At 36.8% G+C, this 13,009-nt stretch overlaps 1 protein-coding gene across 4 annotated transcripts in view; it reads left to right on the forward strand.

Moving 5' to 3' along the window:
* LOC140137857 (neuronal acetylcholine receptor subunit beta-4-like) overlaps nt 1–13,009 on the forward strand; it is a 62,022-nt gene that overhangs the window by 26,831 nt on the left and 22,182 nt on the right. The window contains exons 9-10 of one of the 4 annotated variants that reach the window (XR_011856907.1): nt 1,826–2,426; nt 2,505–2,859. The exons of 1 other annotated variant lie outside the window; for it this stretch is intronic. Coding sequence is in view for 2 of the 3 variants with exons in the window: in XM_072159655.1 (XP_072015756.1) it covers nt 1,826–1,933 (108 nt within the window). In the remaining variant the exon portion in view is untranslated. Of the gene's footprint in view, nt 1–1,825; nt 2,457–2,504; nt 2,860–4,699; nt 4,980–13,009 lie in introns of those variants that run through there. 2 more of the 4 variants (XM_072159655.1, XM_072159657.1) reach the window with 2 other exon arrangements.

Raw genomic sequence — 13,009 nt, forward strand, 5'->3', positions numbered from 1 at the left:
ATTTTGCAAATACGTTCAGCTATGATGCCGGAACCGCGCTAGTCCAACAGAGGGCACTATTTATGCTGTACATTCAGTGCAATATACACCGATTACTATCGTGTCATGGAAGGCTTTCCCTCCCAGCTGCATACGCTTTGGGTGCTTATCGTTAGATTTGTGAAGTGCTTCAAGAATGTCAGATGTCAATTTTAGTAGCTTGCTGTGGGGTTTGTGTTGTACAGCGAATTTTGGGAAATTGTTAGTGTTTGGTGTCGGCGGGACGTTTCCACAAGAACAGTTGTGATGGCGTTGCTATCCAATTCTTAATAGTCCAATATTTTTTGTTTATGGCCAGTCTGCAAGGGTGGGTTCACAAATCTCTCAGATATCAGTGCTTAATTTCTCACTTTTGCTGACCCTGTCAGCCACAGGCTAAGTGAATTTCAGGGTGCAAAATCAACAAAATTGCGGCAAAAAGTGGACTGGTAGAGCAAGAAATATATTGGGGGGGGGGCGTAGTGCCGCAACTGTTTTGTCACCAAAATCAGTATTAAGACGGACTTAACATCAACATCTATCCATCCATGCTTTAGTAAGTGTAACATTTTAAATTTTGCAAATTGAGTTCGGACCTTTTTTATTTAAAGTAATGATATAAATATATAGTGTAATAACTTTAGGGGAACATCCCCCTCAGATACCTATCTGTATGGATAAACAATACTTTATGTTTAAAGCAATAACTTATTAATTGGTTCTTTATTTTGCAAAATTTGATAACTTGGGGGGGGGGGGGGCATTCCCCCTCAGACACCCCCCGGCGAATGCATAAAGAAGCCCTTTTCACTTCTGTTTTGGACAACCGGCAGTTTATGTTTAAAGCAATAACTTATAGAGTAACAGTGGAACCTTGTCCACAAATGGCCGTTGGGCCGTCATTTTACAAATTTTGGCTTTTCAAACTAACATTTTACACAATAATAGTGCCAAAATCGTCAACCTCGCCAATGGCTTCAATTAGGGCTTCAGTTTAATTCTGAAGGGGGCACTTCCCCCTCAGACACATCTCTGTTTTGCGTCCACTATTTACATTTTTTACCTTGCCTTTGCTCTAGATCCGCCACTGGATCACTAACTGATGCACAATCCGTTACTCCAGCATAAAAACAAAACATGTAATGGGGTTAAAAAAAAAAAAGGACAAACAAAATCGTTGACAAAAAGTTGTTTTTAATACGGTTCACTCTTTCGTTCCCCATTGTGTTTATTTGTTCTTGTATTGTGCATGATGCGTAATCCCTATACTTAATAATGGCATAACGATTAAGTATCAGTTATTGATCGCCTAGTAGTACTTGTTTACCTACTTTATAGCAGTATGCAGACTCCGAGTATTAGACGTACAATATTAGATGTAACATATCTACGTTATTTAATCTATTGCCATTCTATTGCAGTAATGTTTAAGTTCTAACGAATGTTTGATGACGTAAAATCGATAATATGTTACGTATAATATATGGTAGAAATATATTATCGATTTTACGTCATCAAACATTCGTTAGAACTTAAACATTACTGGAAATAGAATGGCAATAGATTAAATAACGTAGATATGTCACATACAATATTGTACGTCTAATAAAAAGTCTTTATAAATAAAGTTTATAATACATCCCTCGAATTTCAGAAAACAACCTGATGTGTCCGACTCCGATGCGTCCTCATGAAGGCTTGATATTTTTGAGGTGCATTCTTTACTTTAATTTCAGCAATGCAATGTTTTTAAATGTATTTTGATGAAATTGATGGAATTGTTTTTCTTCCTATTTATTTCTTGCAGCGCCAAGAACGCTGGGTAATAACCGTGGTTTTAGACCGGATCTTCTTTATATTGACGTCAACTGTATACTTATTAACGACCATTGTTTTAGTTTCAAGGATATTTTAATCTTATACACAAGTAAAAAATAATAATTGATTATTGATGCTCTTTCCTGGAAAACGAACGGATACTTGTATAATTATTATTTTAAATTCTAATTGCTTTACTAATTACTAATAATTATTGATTCCTGATTAATAATGATTAGGTTTGTAGACAACTTATTGTTTTGGTAAACCAATCACAATACAATCAATTGAAATATCATTGAAATGTTTTATTAGACTGTGCCATAGAATCCAAGAATCGTCGCTGAAAATATCAACAATCATATAATAACAAATAAAAACAACCGATTCAACTTGAATAGATGTATGACCTTTGACGGTTGACCCAACTGAGGTCAAAGGTGTGGTTACGGTTTGTCATCTTAGAGTTGAACCACTTGGTCAAAATTAGTTTTGAATCTGTCTATACATAACACAGTCGTCAGCAAATAATTAAATTTCTGATGTAGTATTCTGAGGTAAATCGTTTATGTATGAAAGGAAAAACAAAGGTCCCATCCTCTTACCCTGCGGGACGTCAGAAGTCCAGGGAGGGAGGGAGGAATTTTTGTATGAAAGGAAAAACAAAGGTCCCATCCTCTTACCCTGCGGGACGTCAGAAGTCCAGTTTTAGTGGATACAACAGACAAGATTCACAAGAACCATTTGTTTCCGGTGCATGAGAAAATTTACAACCATTGCATATGTTTTGTTTCTAACTAAATAGTTTGTGTAAAAGCCGGTTATGGGTATGAGGAACAGTTTAAAAAGCCTTGCCATTATAGCCCTCTAAGTACCTCATGTCGGTGTGTGTGAATGCCTATAAGTGTTAAAACTATTAAACGTCACGTATTGGATTAGTTACCCTTGATTAACAAGGGTGGTGTATTTCCAAAAGCTATGTTGTGTGAAATATATCTTAAAATATCAAAGGAGTATTATTGCTTTATACTGTTTTTTTATGGTTAGGCAAAAAAAAAAAGTAGAAAAAAACGTGATATTGCAAAATAGGGTAGGGAGGGAGGAATTTTTGTATGAAAGGAAAAACAAAGGTCCCATCCTCTTACCCTGCGGGACGTCAGAAGTCCAGTTTTAGTGGATACAACAGACAAGATTCACAAGAACCATTTGTTTCCGGTGCATGAGAAAATTTACAACCATTGCATATGTTTTGTTTCTAACTAAATAGTTTGTGTAAAAGCCGGTTATGGGTATGAGGAACAGTTTAAAAAGCCTTGCCATTATAGCCCTCTATATATAAAACTATTAAACGTCACGTATTGGATTAGTTACCCTTGATTAACAAGGGTGGTGTATTTCCAAAAGCTATGTTGTGTGAAATATATCTTAAAATATCAAAGGAGTATTATTGCTTTATACTGTTTTTTTATGGTTAGGCAAAAAAAAAAAGTAGAAAAAAACGTGATATTGCAAAATAGGGTAGGGAGGGAGGAATTTTTGTATGAAAGGAAAAACAAAGGTCCCATCCTCTTACCCTGCGGGACGTCAGAAGTCCAGTTTTAGTGGATACAACAGACAAGATTCACAAGAACCATTTGTTTCCGGTGCATGAGAAAATTTACAACCATTGCATATGTTTTGTTTCTAACTAAATAGTTTGTGTAAAAGCCGGTTATGGGTATGAGGAACAGTTTAAAAAGCCTTGCCATTATAGCCCTCTAAGTACCTCATGTCGGTGTGTGTGAATGCCTATAAGTGTTAAAACTATTAAACGTCACGTATTGATTAGTTACCCTTGATTAACAAGGGTGGTGTATTTCCAAAAGCTATGTTGTGTGAAATATATCTTAAAATATCAAAGGAGTATTATTGCTTTATACTGTTTTTTTATGGTTAGGCAAAAAAAAAAAAAAAAAAAACGTGATATTGCAAAATAGGGTAGGGAGGGAGGAATTTTTGTTCCTTTTCCACTTCCTGAAAAAAAATGACAAAACAGTTTTTACCAACTCTGAAAAGTGCTTTATTTTGCTACATCTCTGTGTTACCCAATTTTTGGGTAAGGCGGGTTACTCCAATACAACAATTTGTTTTGGCCTTATAGGCGCCCTTAATGTCTACCGATAGCTCCACATCCATTTTTGTAACGGTAGTACATCAAGCGATATCATTGATAAAACCTGGGGCACCACCGCTGCTATGTCCATTGCTTATTAATAATAAAACATCTATCATTTTTTAGTATTTCACTATAATTATAGTGTATACCATTTCTATATAGGTGCACACGTGGTCCACCACTGGCTACTGGATGAAACTTTAATATACATAAATACATATATAGAAGTATAGAAAGTTAGAGTCAACAGAGCGTTAGATAATATTATAGTTCAAGTTTTAGTTTTGTGAATATTAACATGGCATTGAATTTTGTAGATATTGTCATGAATGAAAACCTGTGAAAGTCATTGACTCCCCTATCCTACGATAACCTTTTCAGATCCATTAAATTATGAAAACATGTGAATGTTAAGCAACTTTTGGGACATCACGTATAATTGAAATTGACATGTCGTCCGACGACGGTCCCGGGGAATGATATTTAATTACAAGCTATAATTCCCCTTCCAACACGATAACATTATGCAAATTTATCATGCAACATTACTAGTATGTTTCAGAAAATGGGATAAAAAGGGTAGTTATCCAAACGAAAACAGAAAAACAAGAATGGACAAAAATACATTTTGCCTATCCCTGGTCAAAGTGACATAGCTGTATAACAGTTTACAGCAAGCAGATCAGGTGTACACGTTCAGTAATTAAGGGCTAATGCATGACAACGCGACATGTCTTTCTTAACCCTCATTAAATGAGCATTTTGTCGTGGTAGCAATTAATATATTAGTGTTTGGTAGTGCAACCCAGGTACATGGTCGTCGCAGATATAATCAGATATAAGTTGCCAACAAGCATTGATAATCTATGCAACAAACCAGGATGAACGGGAGGATTTAGACTTCCTCGTGAGTATATAATATGCGGATCGGTTTCAATGATGCTACTACCACTCATCTCGACGTTTGTCATCATCAATAGCTTTTACGGTGAGTATTTTGGTGTTAGCTGAGAAGCAAACTCCACGATTATTATTAACTACTGTTGATAATGAACACCATGTGTTATTAGGTTGGTTATAATACATATAGATAAGTGCTATGCTCGGAAGAAATTTCTGCTCTAGAAATTAAATTTACGTGAAATAGTATTCTGTTCACCATTACAAAATCAGGCAATTAAGTATTGCTTTTTGGCTTAATAGTCAATTAGCTTAATTAGTGATATCTTTGGAGCCCATTTTTGTATTCCATTCTTGTCTAATAAAGATAAATCTGTAAATCATGTTTTTTTTTCTGAAAACCTCAATTTGGTGATCACTCTTTGGCTAGTAAGGTTTGACGATTGATTCGACTTCTATGGACCATTTAGAAAAAAAAATAGCCCCCATGTCCCTCGCAAAATTCCCGGCATTTTTCGCTAGAGGCCAAAATCCAAAATTGCCGCCGCCACCATTTTGAAAATTTAAGTTTTGAACCAGAGCACCTATATTCATGCACAAAGACATTTTTTCGGATATGTCGAGTACAAGGATTCCGATTCTGACATTAGTTTGACATTACGGCATCATTTTCACCCAGAAATCCAGGATGGTGGCCGGCACCATCTTAAAAATTTAGATTTGAACCAGAGGACACTTTTTTGGATAGGTCGACCACAAGGATTTCAAATTTGACATTACTTTGACATTACGACCTCATTTTTACCCAGAAATCCAAGATGGTGGCCGCCGGCGCCATCTTGAAAAAATAAGTTTTAAACCAGTGTACCTAAAATCGTGTATAAAGACACTTTTTCCGGTAAGTCGACCCCAAGAAATCCGAATCTGACATTAATTTGACGTTATAACATATTTTTTACCCAGAAATCCAAGATGGCCCCCATTTGGTAGAGCGTAAATGTGATTTTTGAATGAGAGCAGAAGCATAAGTGTATCATTTCCGCCTTATCTGGGATTCATGTCCCTTATATGGGGTTTAAGCTGCCTTATTTTGGGTTTACATCCCTAAGGCGCCTTATCTGTGGTTTAGACGGCCTTATCCTGGGTTTACGTTCCTTACCTGTGGCTAAGATGCCTTAACCTTAGCATATCGCAATCTAAACCCAGATAAGGCATCTAAACCCCAGATAATGCGCCGTAACCCCAGATAAGGGACGTAGACCCCTGATAAAGCAGTCCAAACCCCAAATAAGGCGCCTTAACCCTAAATAAGGAACACAAACCCCAGATAAGGCATCTAAACCCCACATAAGGTGCCTTAACGGTAGATGAAGGTCGTTAACCCCAGAAAAGGGTCGTAAACCTCAGAAAAGGCATCTTAACCCCAGAGAAGAGATGTAAACTCAGATATGGCAGTCTAAACCCCAGATAAGGCGCCGTAACCCCAGATAAGGGACGTACACCTCAGATAAAGCAGTCCCAACCCCAAATAAGGCGACTTAACCCTAAATAAGGAACATAAACCTAAGATAAGAGAAGTAAACCCCAGACCCCAAGAAATCCGAATCTGATATTAATTTGACGTTATAACATAATTTTTGCCCAGAAATCCAAGATGGCCCCCATTTGGTAGAGCGTAAATGTGATTTTTGAATGAGAGCAGAAGCATAAGTGTATCATTTCCGCCTTATCTGGGATTCATGTCCTTTATACGGGGTTTACATCCCTTATCTAGGGATAAGGCGCCTTATCTGTGGTTTAGATGGCCTTATCCTGGGTTTACGTTCCTTACCTGTGGCTAAGATGCCTTAACCTTAGCATAATTATCGCAGTCTAAACCCAGATAAGGCATCTAAACCCCAGATAAAGTCCAAACCCCAAATAAAGCGCCTTAACCCTAAATAAGGAACATAAACCCCAGATAAGGCATCTAAACCCCACAAAAGGTGCCTTAACTGTAGATTAGGGTCGTTAACCACAGATAAGGGTCGTAAACCTCAGATAAGGCAGTCTAAACCCCAGATAAGGCGCATTAACCCCAGATAAGGCATCTAAACCCCATATAAGCCCCATAAGGCGCCTTAACCCCAGCTAAGAGACGTAAGCCCATATAAGGCAGTCTAACCCCAAGATAAGGCGCCTTCCATCAGATAAGGAGCGTACACCCCAGATAAGGCATCTAAACCCCAGTTAAGGTGCCTTATCCATAGATAAGGGACGTAAACCGCAGATAAGGGACGTAAACCGCAGACAGAGCAATCTAAACCCCAGATAATGGACGTAAACCCCAGATAAAGCTGATATGATTTTATAATAAGCCAAAAAAGGGGAGTTAATTCATGATCCTAGGTGCTCCCATTCAAAAATTACATTTACGCTCTACCAAATGGAGCCATCTTGGATTTCTGGGCAAAAATTATGTTATAACGTCAAATTAATGTCAGATTCGGATTTCTTGGGGTCGATTTACCCAAAAAAGTGTCTTTGTACACGATTTTTGGGCCTCTGGTTCAAAACTAAATTTTTAAGATGGTGCCGGCCACCATCTTGGATTTCTGGGTGAAAATGATGCCGTAATGTCAAACTAATGTCAGAATCGGAATCATTGTACTCGACAAAACCGAAAAAGTGTCTTTGTGCATGATTATAGGTGCTCTGGTTCGAAACTTATATTTTCAAAATGGTGGCGGGGGCCATTTTGGATTTTGGCCTCTAGGGAAAAATGCCGGGATTTTCGCGAGGGACATATGGGGCATTTTTTTTCTTCTAAATGGTCCATAGAAGTCGAATCAATCATTTCAAACCTTACTAGCCAGAGTGGTCACCAAATTGAGTATATATATAGAGTAAATCGTTCGATATGACTATTTCTAGTTTCTATTTCTTTTTTATGTGCTCGAAATAGTATGCTGGTACTGCTAGCACGTAGACTTATTAGTTAGTGTGGTGGTCTTTAAAACAAGTAATAAAAACACATCCTGAAACAAGTATGACAGTGTTATGTAAAACGATGCGAATAAAAAAAACTAGAGGGCTTTAGTTTTTGCACACATACGGCTATACCCGCATGTTTATTGACGGCCGTAATAACTATAGTGCTATCAGTATATCAAACCTGAGTCCTGAATTAAGCTATTTTGTTTGCTGAGAAACGACCGACCCTTTAGGTTAACATCTGGAGCATGGGCCCATACCAAGAGTTTATATGCTTTTCTATGGGGTTGACCCATATTTTTGAGATCTCAAAAGGGGTCCTCTTTTTTTTCAAACCTGATTTTTAGGCACATCAGTAATGTTTGTGTACCAACTTACACCTAGTTATCTGACCTTGAACATTAATATCTGAAAACATATGAAAGTCTTTGACTCCCCTTATTTTGATTTCCATACGATAACCTTTTGAGAGCTATGAAATTATTAAAAACAATGGTAAGCTGACTTTTTGGACATTTTGTATGAATGACAAGTCGTCCGGGGAAATGATCAAAATGATGTAATAAAGTTTATTTAATTTAAGTTATAATTACCCTTCAAACGCGTCAATGTTGCCTAGTTCCAAATATTTGGGGTCCACAAAAAGGTACGGGTAGCCTTATTTGTTTTACACATATGGACCAAATTATAGCGTCACACGCAATTGCGTTCAGTCACAATGGGTTATTATGAAAAAAAAGAGACATTTTTTTAATGAGTGTTATAAGTTGCATCTGAGTCCATAGGAGTCAACTCTCAAACAATACAGGTCAGGAATATTAATGTCTTGTTTTAAAGAAAACTCAATCTTTGCTATTTTTCTTTTTCAAAAGCAAAGCAGGTGTATACATCTTTTTTCTTTTTTAATGATAAATGGCTGAATTGAGCGGGATATGTACTGCAGTGAGAAAAGACCATACATCGCCAGTAGTTCATCACATGTGAAAAGTCACATTTTAATCATGCCGCGTTTGCCCGATTTCCTTCGCGGGCGAGCAATAGGTTTGCTGGATAAAAATGTACCAGAGAAAGAAATTGCTCGTCGTATGGGAGTTTTGCCTAATTTGGCCGAAAATTGAAAGCAAAATTTCAGGTGACAGGAGAAGTGAAAAATCAGCTGAGAGCACCTTGTCGACGTGTCACGTCTGTTCATCAGAAGATGTCAATAGTAAATCTGGCTGAAACCAGCAACGGATAAGGACTTTCATAAACAGCATGCGCCGACGTTGTAATGCACTAGTTAACAGCGGGACACATTCGCTACTGAACATCTTAGACGTTAAGTTTTATTTCCATTACAAACTCATGAACAAGCCTGACATACTGTTTTGTTTGAAATTTGACTCCTATGGACTCAGGTGCAACTTTTAAAACTGCCTCTTTTTTAAATAATGATCCATTGTGACCGAACGCAATGATGTGTGACACTACAAATTGGTCCAGATTTGTAAAACAGATAAGGTCACTCATAACTTTTTACAATTTTACATTTCGGTGAATAATTTTCAATTTCTTTCAAAAAGCATTAGGAGGAACTTATAAGTTGTGGACCCTATATAAAAGGGTAATAAACAAAACCACACAACATTTAAAATAAGGACAACATACAAAAATAAATAAAGAATACAGTTTTACCAATTGAATCTGATGTTCAATATACAGCGGCGCTTTGAAACTCTTTGAAATAATCAATGTTAGTTTTTTGGAACCCATTCATTAGTTTTAGTAGCAGAACCGGGCGTTAACCCTCAAAGTAAAATATATTATATACTGTGCCTAAAAGTATCCGAACACGTGGAAAAAATCTTAATTTTAAAACTAAACCATATTTGGGTAATTTTGATTTTTTTTTTCCAAATAGATGCACTGATGACGCATTTAATCTTGCACATTATGACATCACAGTGAATCCAATGTTATCTCAAGAAGTAAAGTTACAAGCATTTGATTAGACAAAGGTCCAGTTTTAAAAGGGACAAACTGGCCTTTCCAAAAATCCACGGACTAAACTTCTGGTTTGAGAGTGGTGAATGGCTAATTTATGCGCGCCTTTTTTATTTAAATTTAAAACGAATTGGGTGAATCATTGTACATCTATCGATTGAAAACAATGGTGAGATTGATGATAAAAGTTGTAAAAAGTACAGAGAAGAAAACGTTAAATAAAAACCCTACTGCTTTATTAAAGCTCGACTTGTATCCAGTTCCACCTTTAAAATGCGACCTTCGGCCTATCAAATGCTTGTAATCTTTACTTGTAGAGGTCGCAGCAGATGCAAAATGTGCAGGATAAGACATTGAATCTATTGACAAAATCAATTTACACAAAATTGTGACCTGTTACAACAAAATGTACCTTATGTCGGCTGCTACATGTGTCTCTTTTTCCCAATTGTTGGAATAAATATTTCAACCAATCATGACAATCTGAAGCGGAGGTCAAAGAATGTCCTCTCATTGTGGATGGCTAATACATACCTACACAAATACAATACTTCAAACAAGGATTAGCCATAGTAAAAGACTGGATCCTCGTCCAACAATAGGATTAATTATTGGTTTAGAATGTGCTTGACACTAGAAAATGAGGCATGTGTAGCACCCGATTTAAGGTACCTTTTGATGTTAGGTTTAAAATTTTAAGGATTTTTTTCCAAGCGTTCGGACACTTTTAAAAGGGTACAATAAAAATTATAGAATTCCGGGTGCCAACTCTTAAGAATAGATTCCAAAACCAAAGATTCGCTCCCCCTTTTATGCTATGCAAAGGTGAATCCTAACTTTGCCTGCCGCAACCCGGGGTTTAGCAAGGAATTCTTTGGTTTGGCTAAAATGATATAATACTTTACGTTGCTGTAGATTGGAGCAGGAAACTTTGGTTTTGCTGCCCAAACTGTAGAATAGTTTCCAAACCTAATATAAGAATATGTACCCAGTTTCAGTTTTAACGAGCTAAATCATGCATTGGATGGTTAACCCCATGTTTGCTACCAATACTAGGGAATGGATAATAAATCCGGGAATAAATCGTTTCAATGTATTACCCTCGGCAACATGAAATAAAATATTGGTATATCAGCATAATGAGAAATCTAATTCAACGAAGCGTTTTGAACAGCATAGCCTGTTGTAGCATTCTAAAGAATGATTAAATGAAAAGGTCTATATTGACACGGATATCGCTACATTTGTAGAACGCGCCTAGATATAATTATTGTCACGAGAGAAAAAAATATTAGGTGACTCCGAAGGTCCTTTTGAAATCGTCATGGTCAAATTAATCATGAGAATTAAGTAACCATGGAGTCCAATGATGGGATTCATAGGATTTTAATTATAGCGCTCTCTACTCAGCAGCTTCTGTGCATCAGGGACGAGTCAACATAATTATCACACCGTTTTGCTTTAAAGCCATGTACGATATTTTAAAGCGAAACTGGTTAAAAAAAGTTCAAGCCTGAATTTTAGGCATATTAGTAATATTTATGTCCCAACCTAGTGAACCTACACCTATTTCAACTGGTATCGGCCAAATTCGATATGTTTCTAGGACAACATAGCTATATTGAATCCTCCATTAATTATAGAGCTCCAGTCCACGTTCAACATTAAATGGTTAAGACAGCACTTTCTTCCATTTGACCTAATCCGAGGAAATGATATTACAAAGGATATTTAATTTCAAGCTATAAGTATTCTTCATGACTAAATACACAGTTCAATATTTGGCTGTTTCTCAAAAATAGGATTAAAAAAAACCGGCGCTTTGAAGGCCTTTGAGGTGGTGGTCTGCTCAATTGTGGGAGCGAATATTAGGCATTTGAACCTATTCCCTAGTTTTGGCAGCAAAACTGGGCTTTAGCCCTCAAAATACTATAATAGCTATCTACCGAATATGAGGTTTTGCTATAAAGGGTACAATTATCATTACCATTAACGGAATCTTTTTAATCGTTTCGTTAAAACGGCACACTTACACTGCCACAGACGAGCTAAAACCACCGATTAGAGGAACAAACTCTCATTTCTCTAGATTCGCTACCCGATTTCAGTTTTGAATGTTTGACGAGCTAAATCGTGCATTGAATGGCTAAATTTGCTACCAAAACTATAAAGAATGTGATCCATCCCTCCCCCTATTCGGCTAGCGTAACCGGGGTTTTACGGAATCCGGGGTTGCGCTAAAAGTGGTTAATAAATGGCTTGTGAATTTGTTAATGCCCATCCATGTTTTGTTTTCCTATTTCAAAGTAAAAAAAAAATGGTTCAGTGATATTTTATATTGCCAGCCATCCCAATCTTGTAAAGCTGTCTAGCGAAGTAACTGATGAGGTTTGACTAACGCATTTTATTAATCTAATCTGCCACCGACTGCGCTGTCTTTAATTTGTTTCTTAAATGTACTGCACATCCTTTAGCCTATTTATCACTAATCAGGAGCATACACCACGGTACTGAACGTGTTCATGATAACTGGACTAATCATTCAAGTTGACTTTTTGGGCGAGAAACGCAACGCGTTTCTTTATCCTTCATTTCTATTAGACTTTCAGTGTATTAGCAAGTAGATGTATATGTATAACAGATGTTATTCGTTTGTAAACACTTTTTTTTCATAAACATAGGATACCCAAAGCTACTTATTATGCTAACAATGAACGTTCATTGACTGTTAGGCTAAGTAAACGTTACAGGATAATATGTATTCAAATTCTGCCTGAAGGTTCCTGCTTAAATCGTGTTCAAGAATCAACTAAGATTTATTTGGCCCCACCTTTTGCCAGTACATTGGCTGTCATGAATTATCCAGTGTATTTTTACTATTATTATCACTTGGTACACAATAGCTCACCAATCTGAAAGCCTGTTTTAATCACATGGTCAGAATTAAATTGTCAAAAATGATTAGACAATTAGGCTACACTGTCCATACACTGTACAGCACTAGTGTACAGTCTCATTGCAAGATCATGGGCTAAATAGTCCTTGTCATTTGAGGGACGTAAAAACATACTCATTATGATCGATGCGAGTTGTAGAAACAGTTCACTACACCTTTATCTTGACACTTCCTCATTTGCTCGCCCTATTCCTTTTTAAAGGAAT

The sequence above is a fragment of the Amphiura filiformis genome, chromosome 17 (genome assembly GCF_039555335.1).
Source record: "Amphiura filiformis chromosome 17, Afil_fr2py, whole genome shotgun sequence".
Classification (NCBI taxonomy): domain Eukaryota; kingdom Metazoa; phylum Echinodermata; class Ophiuroidea; order Amphilepidida; family Amphiuridae; genus Amphiura; species Amphiura filiformis.